The following is a 23,903-nucleotide window of genomic DNA, read 5'->3' as shown; positions in this document are numbered from 1 at the left end:
CGGCACTCCAATACACCCTTTATTACACATAAAGGAGGGCATCATACACCCTTGAAAATTATGATTGATGGCCTGCTGGTGACGCTCAAAAACATTAGGAGCAAGGGCCTGCTGGTGACCCTCTAAAACATTACGGGTGAGGGGCTGCTGCTGAGCTGACCATCTAAAACATTAGGGGTGAAGGTCTGCTGCAGAGCTGACTCTCTAAAACATTAGGGGCGACTGCCTACTGCTGATCTGAGCATCAAAAAAAATTATGGGCGAGTGCCTGCTGCTGAGCTGACCATTGAAAAAATTATGGGCGAGGGCCTGCTGCTGAGCTGACCATGTAAAACATTATGGTTGAGGGCCTGCTGGTGAGCTGACCCTCTAAAACATTACATGCAAGGGCCTGCAGGTGAGCTGACCCTCGTAAAAGATTGTAGGTGAGAACCTGCTGGTGAGCTGACCCTCTAAAACATTATATCCGTTGGCCTGCAGGTGAGCTGACCCTCTAAAAGATTGTAGGTAAGGTCCTGCTGGTGAGTTGACCCTCTAAAAGATTGTAGGTGAGGGGCTGCTGGGGAACTGACCCTCTAAAAGATTGTAGGTGAGGGCCTGCTGGTGAGCTGACCCTCTAAAACATTACATTAGAGGGCCTGCTGGTGAGCTGACCAACTAAAACATTACATGCGAGGGCCTGCAGGTGAGCTGACCCTCTACAACATTAGGAGCGAGGGCAGACTAATAAGCATGTTGATATGATGGAAGAGGAGGAGGAGGAGGACGAGAAAAGGAAGATTGAACCATATACCCTTTTTTGTGGTGGAAGGGGTGCATGGGAATACAGTGTATTCAGAACATTATAAATAACACATTTAGAGTGCCTTTGTTCAGCCGCTTTCCTCTGGTGGAGTAGAGAAGTCCGGGGTAATCCAGGCCTTGTTCATTTTTATAAGAATCAACCTGTCAGCATTTTCAGTTGACAGGCAGATGCGCTTATCAGTTATTATGCCCCCAGCAGCACTAAATACCCGCTCTGACAAAACGCTGGCGGCAGGGCAGGCCAGCACCTCCAAGCGTAGAGCGCCAGTTCGTGCCACATGTCCAGCTTGGACACCCAGTAGTTGTAAGGCACAGGGGGATCATTAAGGACGCTGATATGGTCTGCTACGTACTCCTTCACCATCTTCCAAAACGTTTCCCTCCTTGTGACACTAGGCCGCGCATCAGGGTAAGGGTGCTGGCGGGGTGTCATGAAACTGTCCCAGGCCTTGGAGAGTGTTGCCCTGCCTCTGTTGGAACTGCTTTGTGTTCCCCTCGTCTCCCCTCCTTGGTTGCCCAAGAAACTATGGACTATGCCACCAGCGTTGTCAGCTGGAAATTTTTGGAGCAATTTTTCAACAAGTACCTTCTGGTATTGCACCATTTTGCTTGTCCTCTCCACCACAGGAATGAGAGATGAGAAGTTCTCTTTGAAGCGGGGGTCAAGAAGGGTGAACAACCAGTAATCGGTGTTGTCCAAAATGCGTAAAACGCGTGGATCACAGGAAAGGCAGCCTAACATAAAGTAAGCCATGTGTGCCAGAGTCCCAACAGGCAAGACTTTGCTGTCGTCATCAGGAGGATAATTCTCAATCTCCTCATCCTCTTCCTCCTCTTCTGGCCATCCACGCTGAACAGATGGAATTAAACTTCCATGGGTACTACCCTCTGTAGCGGAGGCAACCGTCTCCTGCTCCTCCCCATCATCATCCAATTTGCGCTGAGAAGATGAACTGAGGGTGGTCTGGCTATCACCCTGTGTACTGTCTTCCCCCATTTCCACCTCTTCCACTTGCAAAGCGTAGGTCTTAATTGTGAGCAGCGAGCGTTTGAGTAGACACAGAAGTGGGATGGTTACGCTGATAATAGCGTTATCGACGCTCACCCTCTGTGTTGATTCCTAAAAGTTACTTAAAACCTCACAGAGGTCAGACATCCATGCCCACTCCTCACTTGTGAAGAGCGGACGCAGACTGGAAAGGCGACGACCATGTTGCAGCTGGTATTCCACTACTGCCCTCTGCTGCTCACAAAGCCTGGCCAACATGTGGAATATGGAGTTCCAGCGCGTGCTCAAGTCGCACAACAGTCAGTGAGCTGGCAATTGTAACAGACCGGCGGAAGCTGCCGATGACTTGCGGAAATGTGCACACACGCGGCAAACCTTCACCAGTAGCTCAGGCAAATTGGGGTAGGTTTTGAGAAACCGCTGAACTACTAAGTTGAAGACGTGGGCTAGGCATGGGATGTGTGTGAGCTTCCCGAGCTCCAAAGCCGCCACCAAGTTACGGCCATTATCAGACACAACCGAGGCGAGAGCCCCAGCTCAGTCTGTTCCCTTATCCCCTGCCACAGCTCTGCGGCGGGTGCTGTTTGTCACCTAAGCAGATCATCTTCAGCACGGCCTGTTGCCGCTTCCCCACTGCAGTGCTACACTGCTTCCAGCTATCGACTGATGGCTGACAGGTGCTGCAAGAGAATAATTCTGAGGTGGAAGTGGAGGAGGAGGTTGAGGAGAAGTGGTGGTTGGAGCCACTAACGTAAGTGGTGGCGGAAACCCTGATGGAATTAGGGCCCGCAATCCTTGGCGTCAGTAGCACCTGTGCCATCCCAGGGTACGACTCGCTCCCGGCCTCCACAACGTTCACCCAGTGTGCCGTCAGGGAAATGTAGCGTCCCTGGCCGAAAGCACTTGTCCATGTGTCAGTGGTTAAGTGGACCTTCCCAGTAACTGCGTTGGTCAGGGCACGGGTGACGTTACGGGACACATGCTGGTGTAAGGCGGGCACGGCACACTGTGAAAAATAGTGGCGGCTGGGGACTGCGTAAAGAGGGACAGCCGCCGACATCAGGCTGCGGAAGGTCTCAGTGTCCACAAGTCTAAATGGCAACATTTCCAGGGCCAGTAATTTGGAAAGTTGCACATTTAGGCCTCTTTCACACGGGCGTTGCGGGAAAATATGCGGGTGCGTTGCGGGAACACCCGCGATTTTTCCGCGCGAGTGCAAAACATTGTAATGCGTTTTGCACTCGCGTGAGAAAAATCACGCATGTTTGGTACCCAAACCCGAACTTCTTCACAGAAGTTCGGGCTTGGGTTAGGTGTTCTGTAGATTGTATTATTTTCCCTTATAACATGGTTATAAGGGAAAATAATAGCATTCTGAATACAGAATGCTTAGTAGGTGATCAATTGAGGGTTAAAAAAAATAAAAAAAATTAACTCACCTTCTCCTCTTGTTCGCGTAGCTCCCGGTCTCTTCTTTACTTCTTTAATGACCTATGGGCTAAAGGACCTTTGGTGACGTCAGATCACATGCTCCGATCACATGGTACATCACCGTGGTGATGGACCATGTGATTGGAGCATGTGATCTGACGTAACCACAGGTCCTAGCCGATAGTTCATCTTTTGAGAAGTAAAGAAGAGACCGGGAGCTACGCGAACAAGAGGAGAAGGTGAGTTAATTTTTTTATTTTTTTTAACCCTCAATTGATCACCTACTAAGCATTCTGTATTCAGAATGCTATTATTTTCCCTTATAACCATGTTATAAGGGAAAATAGTACAGTGAATAGACTGTCACCTAGCAACCATGCGTGAAAATCGCACCGCATCCGCACTTGCTTGCGATTTTCACGCAACCCCATTCATTTCTGGGGGGCCTGCGTTACGTGGAAAACGCACAAAGAGGAGCATGCTGCTATTTTCACGCAACGCACAAGTGATGCGTGAAAATCACCGCTCGTGTGCACAGCCCTATAGAAATGAATGGGTCGGTATTCAGTGCGGGTGCAATGCGTTCAACTCCCGCATCGCATCCGCGCGGAATACTCGCTCGTGTGAAAGGGGCCTTAGTGCTATGGCCTGTGGGTGGCTGGGTATTTGCGCTTGCGTTCAAATGCCTGGGGCAAGGACATTTGTACACTGCAGCGGGACACGGAAGTGGATGTGGTCGTTGATGGTGCTTGCGAAGGTCCAGGTGCAGGGCGGGAGGCATCCAGGCCTGCGCCTTCAACAGTGAAATGGCCAGCACGTAACACAGGGGAAGAGGAGGCAGTGGTGTGACCCGCAGACACAGATTGTGGACCCAGGCGTTCGCCCCACCTATTACGGTGCTTTGATGCCATGTGGCGGACCATGCTGGTAGTGGTGAGGTTGCTATTGTTCACGCCCCTGCTCATTTTTGTATGGCACAGGTTGCAAATTACAATTCTTTTGTCGTCCGCACTTTCCTCAAAAAAGCGCCAGACTGCGGAGCACCTACCCCTTGGCAAGGGAGATTTCCGCAAGGGTGTGCTACGGGGAACAGTTGCAGGCCTGTTTGGTGTGGCCTGCCTTCTCCCTTTTGCCACCCCACTGCCTCTTCCAGCCTGTTGCGGTGCTGCGAATACCCTCCCCCTCTGTACTGCTGCCCTCACTCGGCTTGCCCCCTTCCCAGGTTGGGTCAGTGACTTCATCGTCCACCACCTCCTCTGCTCATCCTCCTGACTTGCTGACCTAACAACAACCTCAGTTCTTGACAACTGTGTCTCATCCTCATCATCAACCTCTTGAGACACTAATTGCCGTTGACTTATTGGCAACTGTGTCTCATCATCATCATCATCCATCTGGTGAAACACTAATTGCCATTCCCTACCGTCATCTTCTTGTGACTGTGGATGCTCAAGAGTTTGGGAATCAGGGCACAAGATCTCATGTCCCTCTTCAAGTGGGCTTGTCAAGATGCCCAAATGAAGAAATGTCGCTGAAAAGAGCTCTTCGGAATATCCGAGTGTGGGATCACTTATTTGGCAAGACTCTCCATGGTGGGAGGAAGGAGGATCAGGGTGAGGATTGTGTTGACCACACTCTTGGCTACTGAGACTAGACTTGGTGTAATGAAAGGGTGATGCTTAACCGACTGGAAGCATTATCTGCTGCGATCCAACCGACCACCTGGTCGCACTGGTCTGACTTCGAGAGCGTTGTCCTGCGCCGCCCTGCAAACTAGGATATGAAGCTAGGTATCGTGGATGATTGTTTTTCTTGTGCTCTGGCAGCAGGCACAGTTTCAACGCGCTCAGGGACACGGCCTCTGCGTGCACCATCAGCATCACGGCCACTGCCCCATCCCTTACTGCTCACCTTTTTCATATTAAATGTTATATATGCTTGAAAGTATGTCACACGTACAGTAGCGTAGGATTTGTAAGTGTATGCGCAAAAAAATTAAAAAAGGTATTTGGGATGTGGAAACGTCACACAGGAGATATCCCGCAGATAATGTCGCTGATGTCAGCAGCGGCTAATACAAATTACAGGGAATGTCACAGGTATTTGGAATGTGGAAATGTTACACAGGAGATGTACCCTAGGTAATGTCACTGTCCGCAACGGACACCGTCTACGAAAAAAGTACACTGGATGTCACTGATATTTTTGGGATGTGCACACGTTACACAGGAGATGTAGCGCAGCTAATGTCACTGTCTGCAGCGGAGACCGTCTATGTAAAAAGTACACTGGATGTCACAGATATTTTTGGGATGCGCACACTTTACACTGGAGAAATACCGCAGATAATGTCGCTGATGTCGGCAGCAGCTAATATAAAATTACAGGGAATGTCATAGGTATTTGGGATGCACACACGTTACACGGGAGATGTAGCGCAGCTAATGTCCCTGTCCGCAGCGGACACCGTCTACGGAAAAAGTACACTGGATGTCACAGATATTTTTGGGATGCGCACACGTTACACAGGAGAAATCCCGCAGATAATGTCGCGGATGTCAGCAGCGGCTAATATGAAATTACAGGGAATGTCACAGGTATTTGGGATGTGGAAACACAGGAGATGTACCCCAGGTAATGTCACTGTCCAGAGCGGACACCGTCTACGGAAAAAGTACACTGGATGTCACAGATATTTTTTGGATGTGCACACGTTACGTTCAGCCGAATACCGCCAACTGGTGTTCGGCCTAGCATGCTCGATCAACACTAGATTTCACCCTTTTCCAGGGTGAAACCACAAATAACACATGCGGTTTCTTGTGCACAGAAATCCGCACAAAAAAAAACACAAGGGTTTCCTGCCTTTGATCCTGCACCCATGTGAGGTACCCTTATGCAATTTTTGTGCGGATTGTAGCAAGTCTTCTGCACACTATATCTGGACCATTAATCTGGCTGTTTCTCTCGAGCATGTGCAGTCTGGAAATCAGGCTCCGTGTGTGAGCATGATTCTTCGTTCTGGACACTGCTCGTCTTGCAGGAGCGCTGGGCATTATACTGATTTATAATGCTGTGTGCCTCTGCATGAATTTTTGCTACAGAATCATAGTGACATCTTTATGTCAGTATGATCCTGTAGAAGAAAGGTCATGCAGAGGCACACAGCATTATAAATCAGTAGGATGCCAAGCGCTCCTGCAAGACGAGCAGTGTCCAGAACGGAGAATCATGCTCACACACGGAGCCTGATTTTCAGACTGCACACGCTCGATGCACGCTCTGTGCTATGGGTTGGGGGCTAAAAGGGGGATTTTATAAGTGGGGGCACAAGGGGGGGCATTATCTATGCCAGGGGGCACAAGGGGGGGCATTATCTATACAAATCTATGACAAAATCAATCTCATTGTTTCCATTGTCCTAAATGGGGTAAATACAGCTCACATCAGAGAATCAGCAAACTGGCTATATTTTTTATTTATTTTTTCACAGAGGATCGTTACTGTTTAATTAGTAAACTCAGAAAACTTTCACTTGTGAACTTTCCAACTGACTCAGCAAAGTCCGAGCCTCTCCGTTCTGCCCGCTTATAACCCTGCAAGCACATTACGCCCAACACCAGCAGTGCACTAGAGGGCAAAATATATTGCTAGTAATGAAATATAATGTAATGAAATGTTCGGATTTTTTTTCTTATACTTTGTGTTTCGATTTCTCCCAGATCTATGTTTGCTGTCAGTGACTGGAAACATGGTAAAAAAAAAATAATAATAATAATAATCTGGTCCTGACAATGTGCTGCTGACACAAGAGCACAGCTCGAAACAAGAGAGGGCTGTTGTGTAAAGAATAAATGTTTCTATTCAACTACAGCAAGCAGAAATGTTTAAAATTGTGAGGAGTTGAAAAACAAAGTATATTGGGCTTTGTTCATATTACGTTTGGTCAGTATGTTCACTGAGGACATTTGACGACTGCTCTGAACGTGTATGCCATAGCGGCACACAGCTGTTTGTCTATATGGTTTCATAGGTCTGTAATTGACTCCCATTATAAAAAATAAATAAAATAATATTTATTAAACAGAATACAGTGTAGTCATCTCCCGTCTCACTCACACGTCAGTGTTTGGTCAGTGATTTCCATCAGTGATTGTGAGCCAAAACCAAAATTGGAGCCTCGACAAAGATAAGGTAGAAGGGCTCACGCACATGAACATATTTTGTTTCCGTGTCCATTCCGTTTAGGTTTTTTTTCGCGGATAAAATGCGGACCCATTCATTTCAATGGGTCCGCAAAAAATGCAGGCAGCACACCATGTGCTGTCCGCATCCGTGTGTCCGTTCTGTAGCCCCGCAAAAAAAAAGATAGAACATGTCCTATTCTTGTCCGTTTTGTGAACAAGGATAGGCATTGTTAGAATGGATCCACATGGACGTCATCTGTATTTTTTGTGGATCCGTGTTTTGCAGAGCTCAAAATACATACGGTCGTGTGCATGAGCCCTAAGGGAAAGATCTGCTCCTGTTCCCTGTTCAGAGCCATACCTGGTTTTACCTCACAATCACTGATGGAAATCACTGACCGAACACTGACGTGTGAATGAGGCAAAAAGTCTAATGCTGTAGTGGGGCCGAATATATGGCAAAACGTAGGACAGCCTGGCTAAGGGTACTTTCACACTAGCGTTTTTCTTTTCCGGCGCTGAGTTCCGTCCTAGGGGCTCAATACCGGAAAAGAACTGATCAGTTTTATTATAATGCATTCTGAATGGAGAGCGATCCGTTCAGGATGCATCAGGACGTCTTCAGTTCAGTCATTCTGCCTTTTCAGGATGGAGATAATACCGCAGCATGCTACGGTTTTATCTCCGTCCAAAATTCCGGAACACTTGCCGGAATGTCGGATCTGGCATTTTTTCCCATTGACATGCATTAATGCCGGATCCAGAGTGTTCTGTCAAAACGGATCCGGCATTGCGGTCTGCGCATGCTCAGACTGCAAAATATGTGAAAAAAAAAAAATGGCGGATCCGTTTTTCCGGATGACACCGGAGAGACAGATCCGGCATTTCAATGCATTTGTCATACGGATCCGTCTGACAAATGCCATCAGTTTGCACACGTTTTGACGGATCTGGCGACAGAATCCTCTGGCGCAAGTGTGAAAGTACCCTAAGGCCTCTTTCACACTACAGTATGTTGATTTCAGTGTTTTGCGTTCCGTTTTTCACGGATCTGTTGTTCCGTTTTTTTGTTTCCATTTTTCCGTTCTGTTTTTCCGTATGGCATATACAGTATACAGTGATTACATAGAGAAAATTGGGCTGGGCATAACATTTTCAATAGATGGTTCCGCAAAAAACGGGACGGATACGGAAGACATACGGATGCATTTCCGTATGCATTCCTTTTTTTTTGCGGAACCATTGACTTTAATGGAGCCACGGAACGTGATTTGCGGCCAAATATAGGACATGTTCTATCTTTCAACAGAACGGAAAAACGGAAACGGAAAGCATACGGAGTACATTCCGGTTTTTTTGCGGAATCATTGAAATGAATGGTTCCGTATACGGAACGCTAAAAATGGCCCGCAAAACGGAAAAAAAAAAACAGTAGTGTGAAAGAGGCCTTATATGTGTGTACGTCAGCAAGGGCTCCCAATGTATCCGCCAAACCTAGAGCCCAAATATAATTTGATCAAAGCCGCAGAAATCTTAGAAATGATACAAAGAATAAACTTTTTTTAGTTGTTTTTTTTTTGCATAGGAGCTAAAAATGGGAACATTTGAATCAACACTATTTGCACAGTTGGCATCATGGGCACAACAACTTTAATCTCAGGGATTTCAATAATCAGTCATTATCGGTAATAGATTTATTGAATATGGTTCCCTCCCCCCTCCTCAGGGGATGAATACTGTATGAATGGGTCATTGCACCTTGTTAACAAATCAATAGATCGCGCGAGGGGGAGGACAGGGGAGCGGGCAGTCATTTGTAGCAAGATGTACACCACCCCTGACTTTCTATGCTCTTCAAATATTAATGGAGAGGGTGAGGTGACCTTTACTTCACTGCTGCAGACTCAGGAGCAGTAAACAACACGATCCATATACTTTCCCCTATAGAAATCATTAACCAGATCCCCATGGCATCAGACTCGGTGTCCTGGGATTTTGTAGATTTTTCAACTTCTTTACAGAAACAGCGAATAATATATTTACGTACAATAGTTATAGACAGAGCAGAGCAGAAACACAAGGGTGGAAATTTAAAAAAGTAACAAACTAAACAAATTGGAACAAAAGTAACAAATGAAAAATTCACAAAAAATAAATAAAAAACATTGTAATTCCAAAAATAAATAAAGAAAGGGTTGCCTCACTTCCGACATTGATGGATCGGATAAGTGCGGCTACCACCGCTGGGACCCACTCCTATCTCCTGAATGGGACCCCTGAAGTAAACAGAGAGCAGCAGCAGCAGCAGCGCAATGTGTGAATTTACCCCTGTACAGGTTTGTCCTGATTAGAAAACCCGTTCTCACACAATCGAGGAGGGTATTTTGAGAGCGGAGAGTGTTCGGACCAGAGTGAAAAGTGTCTCTCACCCTGGAGGACATGTCCTGTGCTGCCTTAGGGCTCATGCACACGGCCGTTGGATGTTTTGCAGCCTACAAATTGCAGATCAGCAAAACACGGATACCGGCCGTGTGCATTCCGTATTTTGCGGAACGGAACAGCCGGCCCCTAAAAGAACAGCCCTGCCCTTGTCCGTAATGCGGAAAATAATAGGATGTGTTCTATTTTGTTGCGGAGCAGCCATGTGGACATATAATGGAATGCACACTGAGTCCTAAAAATTATTGAAGTGAATGGTTCCGCATATGGACCGCAAAAAAAACTGAATGCACACGGACCAAAAATATGTGCCCTTAGGCCTCTTTCACACGAACGATACGGATTGGCTCCGGATGCGTTCAGTGAAACTCGCACCATTTTGCAAGCAAGTTCAGTCAGTTTTGTTGGCGATTGCGTTCAGTTGTTCAGTTTTTTCCGCGCGGGTGCAATGCGTTTTGATGCGTTTTTCACACGCGTGATAAAAAAACTGAATGTATACAAACAACATCTCTTAGCAACAATCAGTGAAAAGCTCATCGCATCCGCACTTGCTTCCGGATGCAATGCGTTTTTCACTGAAGCCCCATTCACTTCTATGGGGCCACGGCTGCGTGAAAAACGCAGAATATAGAACATGCTGCGTTTTTCAGACAACGCAGAACTGGTGCGTGAAAAAAAAAAACGCTCATGTGCACAGACCCATTGAAATGAATGGGTCAGGATTCAGTGCGGGTGCTATGCGTTCACGCCACGCACTGCACCCGCGCGGAAAACTCACTCGTGTGAAAGAAGCCTTACACAGACACTGCATTGATATGAATGGACACTGTGTAATATTTCATTTCTCCTGTGGTGGCGCTGCAGGGCAATAAAGCACTGACAGATTTATTCATAGAGTACAGTTGATCGTTGGAGGGCAAAGGTTTTCTTAATTCTGATTTCAAAATCGTTAAATATTTATTACCAATTTCGTTTTTTTACGCATCTGAAACTATTGTCACGTCTTTTTACAAAATTTCTTAAGATTGTCAACAGACTTTATAGTAAAAAAAAAAAAAAAAGACCCTCCAAATCACTTTTAACATGATTTATGGGAGATCCATGGTTGATAATCTACAGCACGCGTGGGAAATCAATACAGACACGTACTCGTTGAACAGCAGATACTTAGAGAAAGATTAGTGTAAGATATGTGTTACATTTTAACTGTTTTGGGGTCAAATGTGTAAAACAGTCCAAATAATAAATAAATATCACAAATTAATAAAGGGTACTATCCCTTAACGGTCCCTAAAGCTAATATAATCCTGCCATATACAGGACACATAATAATACTACTACATAGTGTGGATATAACACTGCCACATACAAGTCACATAATACCACCATATAATGCTAACATAATACTGCCATATAGTTCTAACATAATACTGCAATATACAGGACACTACACAGTGCCAAAATAATACTGTCACACATAATACAACCATATAGTGCTAACATAATACTGCCATGGGAGTACTTGGGGCAACCCTTTTAATTTGCCCGATTAAAGGGATTTTTAACAATTTTCTTTGCAGTCTGATGTACCGGTAATTAATCTGTTAAAACATGATCAACATTTATTTCTTTTTTCCTCAGAGATATGGCTACGGAGGATGGGTCCAGATGGAACATTCATGCAAGGTTTGATAGTCTCTTTTTATTTGTAATATATATGTATATATATAGAGCAGCACTCCAAGATTGCGGTAAAAAAAATATGTATTTATTCACCCATAAGTGACGCGACGTTTCGGCACTAACAGTAGCTTGTCATGCGGACAGACGGATCAGTTTTTATTTTTTTTCACATTTTCACGGATCCGGTATTTTGAATGCCTGATCTGGCACTAATACATTCCTATGGGGAAAAATCCGGCATTCAGGCAAGTCTTCAGTTTTTTTCGCCGGAGATAAAACCGTAGCATGCTACGGTTTTATCTTTTGCCTGATCAGTCAAAACGACTGAACTGAAGACATCCTGATGCATCCTGAACGGATTACTCTCCAATCAGAATGCATGGGGATAAAACTGATCAGTTCTTTTCCGGTATTGAGCCCCTAGGACGGAACTCAATGCCGGAAAAGAAAAACGCTAGTGTGAAAGTACGCTAAGAGGAGTGTGCCTCTTTCTCCACCAGACTGCTTACTAAGACACAGAGATGCAGTTTGTAGCAACTCTCTGCTCCGACTAAAGCCAGGGCTACAGTGTAACTGTGGTCACATGATCAAGATGTGATTGCAGCCTGTGACCCGCTGTGGCCGCATTGTAAGCTGCAAGTCGCATGTAATTTCGGATTTGGAAGAACCATTAGGTTGCTCCTATTATAGTGAATGCTGCAGATCTGTCCACCGCACAAGGGACAGAGCTGTGTAGTTCCGGAGCCAGAAATACTGCAGAACAACTGATTGGTGGGGGCCCTGCCGATCAGATACTTATGGCCTATCCAGAAGAAGGGGTTGGACCAGCCCCTTTAATAAAGGCGTTTAGCTGAAGCTGACATATATAGGTACTCGTACTACAAAAAAAGGAACAGCATGAATCATATTCAGGTGCGACCATATTGAAGATGATGGTTGCCAAGGTAACAATGTCATATTTTATAAATATCCTGCCAAGGACATTTCTGTCAATGCACACTTTTGTTTTACACAATGTTACACGGTGTTTGGTGAAATAATGAGCTATCCCAATCTCACCGCATCTCCAGGCAACAGCTCAGAAAAAATCTGAAGAAAACTACTGAAAAATATGGAATATCATTTACAAATACAGTATGTGTTCTAGAGAGGCAGTATTATAGTAATTATATTCTTGTATATGGGGCAGTATTATAGTAGTTATATTCTTGTACATAGGAGGCAGTATTATAGTAGTTATATTCTTGTACATAGGAGGCAGTATTATAGTAGTTATATTCTTGTACATAGGAGCAGTATTATAGTAGTTATATTCTTGTACATAGGAGCAGTTTTATAGTAGTTATATTCTTGTACATAGGAGCAGTATTATAGTAGTTATATTCTTGTACATAGGAGGCAGTATTATAGTAGTTATATTCTTGTACATAGGAGCAGTATTATAGTAGTTATATTCTTGTACATAGGAGGCAGTATTATAGTAGTTATATTGTTGTACATAGGAGAAGTATTATAGTAGTCATATTCTTGTACATAGGAGCAGTATTATAGTAGTTATATTCTTGTACATAGGAGCAGTATTATAGTAGTTATATTCTTGTACATAGGAGCAGTATTATAGTAGTTATATTCTTGTACATAGGAGCAGTATTACAGTAGTTATATTCTTGTACATAGGAGCAGTATTATAGTAGTTATATTCTTGTACATAGGAGCAGTATTATAGTAGTTATATTCTTGTACATAGGAGGCAGTATTATAGTAGTTATATTCTTGTACATAGGAGGCAGTATTATAGTAGTTATATTCTTGTACATAGGGGCAGTTATATAGTAGTGATATTCTTGTACATAGGAGGCAGTATTATAGTAGTTATATTCTTGTACATAGGGGCAGTATTATAGTAGTTATATTCTTGTACATAGGAGCAGTATTATAGTAGTTATATTCTTGTACATAGGAGGCAGTATTATAGTAGTTATATTCTAGTACATAGGAGGCGGTATTATAGTAGTTATATTCTAGTACATAGGAGGCAGTATTATAGTAGTTATATTCTTGTACATAGGAGGCAGTATTATAGTAGTTATATTCTTGTACATAGGAGGCAGTATTATAGTAGTTATATTCTTGTACATAGGAGCAGTATTATAGTAGTTATATTCTTGTACATAGGAGCAGTATTATAGTAGCTATATTCTTGTACATAGGAGCAATATTATAGTAGTTATATTCTTGTACATAGGAGCAGTATTATAGTAGTTATATTCTTGTACATAGAAGCAGTATTATAGTAGTTATATTCTTGTACATAGGAACAGTATTATAGTAGTTATATTCTTGTACATAGGAGCAGTATTATAGTAGTTATATTCTTGTACATAGGAACAGTATTATAGTAGTTATATTCTTGTACATAGGAGGCAGTATTATAGTAGTTATATTCTTGTACATAGGAGCAGTATTATAGTAGTTATATTCTTGTACATAGGAGCAGTATTATAGTAGTTATATTCTTGTACATAGGAGCAGTGTTATAGTAGTTATATTCTTGTACATAGGAGCAGTATTATAGTAGTTATATTCTTGTACATAGGAGCAGTATTATAGTAGTTATATTCTTGTACATAGGAGCAGTGTTATAGTAGTTATATTCTTGTACATAGGAGCAGTATTATAGTAGTTATATTCTTGTACATAGGAGCAGTATTATAGTAGTTATATTCTTGTACATAGGAGCAGTATTATAGTAGTTATATTCTTGTACAGAGGAGTCAGTATTATAGTAGTTATATTCTTGTACATAGGAGCAGTATTATAGTAGTTATATTCTTGTACATAGGAACAGTATTATAGTAGTTATATTCTTGTACATAGGAGGCAGAATTATAGTAGTTATATTCTTGTATATAGTAGCAGTATTATAGTAGTTATATTCTTCTACATAGGAGCAGTATTATAGTAGTTATATTCTTGTACATAGGAGCAGCATTATAGTAGTTATATTCTTGTATATAGTAGCAGTATTATAGTAGTTATATTCTTGTATATAGGAGCAGTATTATAGTAGTAGTTATATTCTTGTATATAGGAGCAATATTATAGTAGTTATTTTCTTGTACATAGGAGCAGTTTTATAGTAGTTATATTCTTGTACATAGGAGCAGTATTATAGTAGTTATATTCTTGTACATAGGAGCAGTATTATAGTAGTTATATTCTTGTACACAGGAGCAGAATTATAGTAGTTATATTGTTGTACATAGGAGGCAGTATTATAGTAGTTATATTCTTGTATATAGGAGGCAGCATTATAGTAGTTATATTCTTGTACATAGGAGGCAGTATTATAGTAGTTATATTCTTGTACACAGGAGCAGAATTATAGTAGTTATATTCTTGTACATAGGAGGCAGTATTATAGTAGTTATATTCTTGTACATAGGAGCAATATTATAGTAGTTATATTCTTGTACATAGGAGCAGTATTATAGTAGTTATATTCTTGTACATAGGAGCAGTGTTATAGTAGTTATATTCTTGTACATAGGAGCAGTATTATAGTAGTTATATTCTTGTACATAGGAGCAGTATTATAGTAGTTATATTCTTGTACATAGGAGCAGTATTATAGTAGTTATATTCTTGTACAGAGGAGTCAGTATTATAGTAGTTATATTCTTGTACATAGGAGCAGTATTATAGTAGTTATATTCTTGTACATAGGAACAGTATTATAGTAGTTATATTCTTGTACATAGGAGGCAGAATTATAGTAGTTATATTCTTGTATATAGTAGCAGTATTATAGTAGTTATATTCTTCTACATAGGAGCAGTATTATAGTAGTTATATTCTTGTACATAGGAGCAGCATTATAGTAGTTATATTCTTGTACATAGGAGGCAGTATTATAGTAGTTATATTCTTGTACATAGTAGCAGTATTATAGTAGTTATATTCTTGTATATAGGAGCAGTATTATAGTAGTAGTTATATTCTTGTATATAGGAGCAATATTATAGTAGTTATTTTCTTGTACATAGGAGCAGAATTATAGTAGTTATATTCTTGTACATAGGAGCAGTATTATAGTAGTCATATTCTTGTACATAGGAGCAGTATTATAGTAGTTATATTCTTGTACATAGGAGCAGTATTATAGTAGTTATATTCTTGTACACAGGAGCAGAATTATAGTAGTTATATTGTTGTACATAGGAGGCAGTATTATAGTAGTTATATTCTTGTACATAGGAGCAGTATTATAGTAGTTATATTCTTGTACATAGGAGCAGTATTATAGTAGTTATATTCTTGTACATAGGAGGCAGTATTATAGTAGTTATATTCTTGTACACAGGAGCAGAATTATAGTAGTTATATTCTTGTACATAGGAGCAGTATTATAGTAGTTATATTCTTGTACATAGGAGCAGTATTATAGTAGTTATATTCTTGTACATAGGAGGCAGTATTATAGTAGTTATATTCTTGTACATAGGAGCAGTATTATAGTAGTTATATTCTTGTACATAGGAGCAGTATTATAGTAGTTATATTCTTCTACATAGGAGCAGTATTATAGTAGTTATATTCTTGTACATAGGAGCAGCATTATAGTAGTTATATTCTTGTATATAGTAGCAGTATTATAGTAGTTATATTCTTGTATATAGGAGCAGTATTATAGTAGTTATATTCTTGTATATAGGAGCAATATTATAGTAGTTATATTCTTGTATATAGTAGCAGTATTATAGTAGTTATATTCTTGTATATAGGAGCAGTATTATAGTAGTTATATTCTTGTACATAGGGGGCAGTATTATAGTAGTTATATTCTTGTACATAGGAGCAGTATTATAGTAGGTATATTCTTGTACATAGGAGCAGTATTATAGATGTTATATTCTTGTACATAGGAGGCAGAATTATAGTAGTTATATTCTTGTATATAGTAGCAGTATTATAGTAGTTATATTCTTCTACATAGGAGCAGTATTATAGTAGTTATATTCTTGTACATAGGAGCAGCATTATAGTAGTTATATTCTTGTACATAGGAGGCAGTATTATAGTAGTTATATTCTTGTACATAGTAGCAGTATTATAGTAGTTATATTCTTGTATATAGGAGCAGTATTATAGTAGTAGTTATATTCTTGTATATAGGAGCAATATTATAGTAGTTATTTTCTTGTACATAGGAGCAGAATTATAGTAGTTATATTCTTGTACATAGGAGCAGTATTATAGTAGTCATATTCTTGTACATAGGAGCAGTATTATAGTAGTTATATTCTTGTACATAGGAGCAGTATTATAGTAGTTATATTCTTGTACACAGGAGCAGAATTATAGTAGTTATATTGTTGTACATAGGAGGCAGTATTATAGTAGTTATATTCTTGTACATAGGAGCAGTATTATAGTAGTTATATTCTTGTACATAGGAGCAGTATTATAGTAGTTATATTCTTGTACATAGGAGCAGTATTATAGTAGTCATATTCTTGTACATAGGAGCAGTATTATAGTAGTTATATTCTTGTACATAGGAGCAGTATTATAGTAGTTATATTCTTGTACACAGGAGCAGAATTATAGTAGTTATATTGTTGTACATAGGAGGCAGTATTATAGTAGTTATATTCTTGTACATAGGAGCAGTATTATAGTAGTTATATTCTTGTACATAGGAGCAGTATTATAGTAGTTATATTCTTGTACATAGGAGGCAGTATTATAGTAGTTATATTCTTGTACACAGGAGCAGAATTATAGTAGTTATATTCTTGTACATAGGAGCAGTATTATAGTAGTTATATTCTTGTACATAGGAGCAGTATTATAGTAGTTATATTCTTGTACATAGGAGGCAGTATTATAGTAGTTATATTCTTGTACATAGGAGCAGTATTATAGTAGTTATATTCTTGTACATAGGAGCAGTATTATAGTAGTTATATTCTTCTACATAGGAGCAGTATTATAGTAGTTATATTCTTGTACATAGGAGCAGCATTATAGTAGTTATATTCTTGTATATAGTAGCAGTATTATAGTAGTTATATTCTTGTATATAGGAGCAGTATTATAGTAGTTATATTCTTGTATATAGGAGCAATATTATAGTAGTTATATTCTTGTATATAGTAGCAGTATTATAGTAGTTATATTCTTGTATATAGGAGCAGTATTATAGTAGTTATATTCTTGTACATAGGGGGCAGTATTATAGTAGTTATATTCTTGTACATAGGAGCAGTATTATAGTAGGTATATTCTTGTACATAGGAGCAGTATTATAGTAGTTATATTCTTGTACATAGGAGGCAGAATTATAGTAGTTATATTCTTGTATATAGTAGCAGTATTATAGTAGTTATATTCTTCTACATAGGAGCAGTATTATAGTAGTTATATTCTTGTACATAGGAGCAGCATTATAGTAGTTATATTCTTGTACATAGGAGGCAGTATTATAGTAGTTATATTCTTGTACATAGTAGCAGTATTATAGTAGTTATATTCTTGTATATAGGAGCAGTATTATAGTAGTAGTTATATTCTTGTATATAGGAGCAATATTATAGTAGTTATTTTCTTGTACATAGGAGCAGAATTATAGTAGTTATATTCTTGTACATAGGAGCAGTATTATAGTAGTCATATTCTTGTACATAGGAGCAGTATTATAGTAGTTATATTCTTGTACATAGGAGCAGTATTATAGTAGTTATATTCTTGTACACAGGAGCAGAATTATAGTAGTTATATTGTTGTACATAGGAGGCAGTATTATAGTAGTTATATTCTTGTACATAGGAGCAGTATTATAGTAGTTATATTCTTGTACATAGGAGCAGTATTATAGTAGTTATATTCTTGTACATAGGAGGCAGTATTATAGTAGTTATATTCTTGTACACAGGAGCAGAATTATAGTAGTTATATTCTTGTACATAGGAGCAGTATTATAGTAGTTATATTCTTGTACATAGGAGCAGTATTATAGTAGTTATATTCTTGTACATAGGAGGCAGTATTATAGTAGTTATATTCTTGTACATAGGAGCAGTATTATAGTAGTTATATTCTTGTACATAGGAGCAGTATTATAGTAGTTATATTCTTCTACATAGGAGCAGTATTATAGTAGTTATATTCTTGTACATAGGAGCAGCATTATAGTAGTTATATTCTTGTATATAGTAGCAGTATTATAGTAGTTATATTCTTGTATATAGGAGCAGTATTATAGTAGTTATATTCTTGTATATAGGAGCAATATTATAGTAGTTATATTCTTGTATATAGTAGCAGTATTATAGTAGTTATATTCTTGTATATAGGAGCAGTATTATAGTAGTTATATTCTTGTATATAGGAGCAGCATTATAGTAGTTATATTCTTGTACATAGGAGCAGTATTATAGTAGTTATATTCTTGTACATAGGAGCAGTATTATAGTAGTTATATACTTGTACATAGGAGCAGTATTATAGTAGTTATATTCTTGTACATAGGAGCAGTATTATAGTAGTTATATTCTTGTACATAGGAGCAGTATTATAGTAGTTATATTCTTGTACATAGGAGCAGTATTATAGTAGTTATATTCTTGTACACAGGAGCAGAATTATAGTAGTTATATTCTTGTACATAGGAGCAGTATTATAGTAGTTATATTCTTGTACATAGGAGGCAGTATTATAGTAGTTATATTCTTGTACATAGGAGCAGTATTATAGTAGTTATATTCTTGTACATAGGAGCAGTATTATAGTAGTTATATTCTTGTACACAGGAGCAGAATTATAGTAGTTATATTGTTGTACATAGGAGGCAGTATTATAGTAGTTATATTCTTGTACATAGGAGCAGTATTATAGTAGTTATATTCTTGTATATAGGAGCAGTATTATAGTAGTTATATTCTTGTACATAGGAGGCAGTATTATAGTAGTTATATTCTTGTACACAGGAGCAGAATTATAGTAGTTATATTCTTGTACATAGGAGCAGTATTATAGTAGTTATATTCTTGTACACAGGAGTAGTATTATAGTAGTTATATTCTTGTACACAGGAGCAGAATTATAGTAGTTATATTGTTGTACATAGGAGGCAGTATTATAGTAGTTATATTCTTGTACATAGGAGCAGTATTATAGTAGTTATATTCTTGTATATAGGAGCAGTATTATAGTAGTTATATTCTTGTACATAGGAGGCAGTATTATAGTAGTTATATTCTTGTACACAGGAGCAGAATTATAGTAGTTATATTCTTGTACATAGGAGCAGTATTATAGTAGTTATATTCTTGTACATAGGAGCAGTATTATAGTAATTATATTCTTGTACACAGGAGCAGAATTATAGTAGTTATATTCTTGTACATAGGAGCAGTATTATAGTAGTTATATTCTTGTACTTAGGAGCAGTATTATAGTAGTTATATTCTTGTACATAGGAGCAGTATTATAGCAGTTATATTCTTGTACATAGGAGGCAGTATTATAGTAGTTATATTCTTGTACATAGGAGCAGTATTATAGTAGTTATATTCCTGTACATAGGAGGCAGTATTATAGTAGTTATATTCTTGTACATAGGAGCAGTATTATAGTAGTTATATTCTTGTACATAGGAGCAGTATTATAGTAGTTATATTCTTGTACATAGGAGCAGTATTATAGTAGTTATATTCTTGTACACAGGAGCAGAATTATAGTAGTTATATTCTTGTACATAGGAGCAGTATTATAGTAGTTATATTCTTGTACATAGGAGCAGTATTATAGTAGTTATATTCTTGTACATAGGAGCAGTATTATAATAGTTATATTCTTGTATATAGGAGGCAGTATTATAGTAGTTATATTCTTGTACATAGGAGCAGTATTATAGTAGTTATATTCTTGTACATAGGAGCAGTATTATAGTAGTTATATTCTTGTACATAGGAGACAGTATTATAGTAGTTATATTCTTGTACATAGGAGGCAGTATTATAGTAGTTATATTCTTGTACATAGGAGGCAGTATTATAGTAGTTATATTCTTGTACATAGGAGGCAGTATTATAGTAGTTATATTCTTGTACATAGGAGCAGTATTATAGTAGTTATATTCTTGTACATAGGAGCAGTATTATAGTAGTTATATTCTTGTACATAGGAGACAGTATTATAGTAGTTATATTCTTGTACATAGGAGCAGTATTATAGTAGTTATATTCTTGTACATAGGAGGCAGTATTATAGTAGTTATATTCTTGTACACAGGAGCAGAATTATAGTAGTTATATTCTTGTACATAGGAGCAGTATTATAGTAGTTATATTCTTGTACATAGGAGCAGTATTATAGTAATTATATTCTTGTACACAGGAGCAGAATTATAGTAGTTATATTCTTGTACATAGGAGCAGTATTATAGTAGTTATATTCTTGTACTTAGGAGCAGTATTATAGTAGTTATATTCTTGTACATAGGAGCAGTATTATAGTAGTTATATTCTTGTACATAGGAGCAGTATTATAGTAGTTATATTCTTGTACATAGGAGGCAGTATTATAGTAGTTATATTCTTGTACATAGGAGACAGTATTATAGTAGTTATATTCTTGTACATAGGAGCAGAATTATAGTAGTTATATTGTTGTATATATATTTAGGTAGCAGTGACCTCGTAATTCTAAACTTTCCAATTTGGGAACAGTATTATAGATGTTTTTTTCAAATTGCTTCATAGCATTCTCATACTGTGCTTGTTATACATACTTAGTATTTTAGATAATTTGCTCAATCATTCTGAATAGGATTGTAAAGTGACTTTGGGATGAAAGTTCCTCCAGGGCAAACAGAGTAATTCATCCTGAGGTATAATATATAATAAATATTCACATGCATTGATCACAACATTTGTCTGTTTTTACTGTTTGATTTGTGGAACATGGTGGTTATATTTAGAGATGAGCGAATTTCATATTTTGAAATTCGTTCACGCTTTATTTGGTGGTAAAAGATGAACTGCGTTATGGATTACCGTTAACACGGGCCATAACGTAATTCTATGACGGAATGCATAACGGAATGCCTTATATATTCCGTCATAATAGAAGTCTATGGGTTGCAAAATGGATCCGTTCTGTTCCCATTATGAAGGGGAGTCCTTCCGTCATAGAATTGCGTTATGGTCCGTGGTAACGGAATCCATAACGCAATTCACCTTTTACCAGTAAATGAAGCGTGAACGAATTTAATAACCTGAAATTCGCTCATCTCTAGTTATATTGATATAATGTGTATCGTGAATTGTTGTAATGTCACATTTTTTGCATTTTTATCTTATTCTCTAATCATACCGAGCATATATATACCTCTTTCAGAATCTCACAGAAAAGAGAGATAAATAAACTACTTGGAGGAAGAAGCTTTATAAATCGATTGCTTTTGATTTTTATTTCCCAGTCTTGTATCTTGGTCTCCTCATCCTTAAGTGTGGACTGCAGTAAAACTAGGCCGAGGGTGCGCTAAAAATAGGCCTTTGATTTTTGCTTTGATTGTGCTCCTCTCAGATACCAGGCAGAGAAGCTTTGTTTCCCGAAATTCAGCCTCTTGACCTACTGAAAACATCCTTTTTACAGATTCTAACAAAACCCTAACCTCTCAATAGGAAGGAATTTTTCATTTTGCTTTCAAAGAAAACTGCATTATACAGCTGACATGCTGTGCTCGTGGTCGGAACCAAGATGTGCAACCCTTTAGATGCTGCGGTCAATGCTGACCGGGAAATTCAAGTGGTTAGACGGATGCGGTGGTTTGCTATGCTTAAGACCTATCTATGAACCAGCACCTCCATAATGTATAAAAATAAGAACACAGGTGCACGCTATCTTGGCTAAAACACAATACATAGAACTACAAGTAATAGCACACTGCTTGTTAAATGCACAAAGATATAAGCAAATGATGACTACAAAATAAACTGCTTGGTGTCTATACTTATGCTCTTTGCGCATACACGTAACATGCTTGGCTCGGCCGAAGATGTCTGCAGATGCTATGGGGAGAGAGGAGAAAGCCGCTGCCAGATGCCTCTGGTTACGGCTTATCTCCCCAGAGAACAAAAGGATCGGGCGAAAATATAAATTTCGCCCTATCCTTGTCTCTCCCAACATCCTCTGTCAGGGGGAGAGTCGGGAGCTCCCCACACACTTTACTGTGTCGGCTGAACCCACCGTTCTCGGCAGGTTTGGCTGACAAAAGTATATGTATGGCCAGCTTTAGGCCCTAAGGAAGGGCCTAGTAGGTTGCCTGTCAGTTTTACACATAATGCACTGCAATACATAAGTATATTGCAGTGTACTGTATCAGAGATCAGGAATGGGACTAAGATAAAGAATGAAAAAAGTAGAAAAAAATTTTAGAAAAACAAAAATGATAAAATTGTTATTTTTCCAGTAAAATACCCTTTATTAAAAAAAAAAAAAAAAAAAGATACATAATTGGTATATTTGTAGCAACCTGTCCCATGAAAAGAATACATTGGTCAGTCTTAACAAGAAGTGCGTTGAATAAGTGCGTTGAATTTATTGTCACAGACTCAATTAAATTGGCCCATCTTCTGGCCGTCCATGCTTATAGCTGGCATAGATTTGCATTATAATTTGTGCCACGCCCTTTCCTACTAAGCCCCACCCATTTTCTCAAACGTGGCAATAATGGTGTAAAACATATAACTTATACTGTAAAATTAAAGCTCAAAAAATCATGGCAGAATTGCTGTTTTCCACCCCCATCCCCCAACCAAAACAACACACTATATGTCCCCCAAAATGGTAATGGAAATTAAAAAATACAACTCATTCCACAAAATAAAGACACCACAGGCCACGGGCAGCCATGTGTGACTCTAACCTCCCACAATGCTCTGCACGCTGATGAATTTAGATTTTAGAATTCAGATTTCTGTCTGAAAAGAGAATAATGCATCATACTGTATTATTAAATAACAGAACAAATAAAGAAAATTATCAGCAAATAGATTTAACAATGCGATTGTGGAATGCTGTAGATACTAGATGCCGAGCTTTCCTTTTAGTTTAGGACCTGGTAGCTGGGAACAGCCATCGATCAATCTTATAAAAACACCAGCTATGGACATATTTACTCTGGGGAGAGCAGAATATTGTATTATAGCTGCAGCTTTGTCAGCAACTTATAAATCATGTTATAGGACCCAGCGTAGGAATGAAGGTTAAAGAATGATGAGTCTCATAGACACTAAGTTACTATTGTTTAGGAATTTCTAAGGTCTACACAGAGGAAAAGC

The 23,903-nt window shown here is 38.8% G+C and overlaps 1 protein-coding gene across 1 annotated transcript in view; it reads left to right on the top strand.

Moving 5' to 3' along the window:
- Nucleotides 1-23,903, top strand: part of ACMSD (aminocarboxymuconate semialdehyde decarboxylase) — a 49,611-nt gene that overhangs the window by 5,356 nt on the left and 20,352 nt on the right. The window contains exon 2 of the mRNA XM_040440485.1: nucleotides 11,512-11,556. Within this exon, the coding sequence (XP_040296419.1) occupies nucleotides 11,512-11,556 (45 nt within the window). The remainder of the gene's footprint in view (nucleotides 1-11,511; nucleotides 11,557-23,903) is intronic.

This window comes from Bufo bufo, chromosome 7, assembly GCF_905171765.1.
Source record: "Bufo bufo chromosome 7, aBufBuf1.1, whole genome shotgun sequence".
Classification (NCBI taxonomy): Eukaryota; Metazoa; Chordata; class Amphibia; order Anura; family Bufonidae; genus Bufo; species Bufo bufo.
This window is presented reverse-complemented; position numbering and strand designations above follow the sequence as displayed.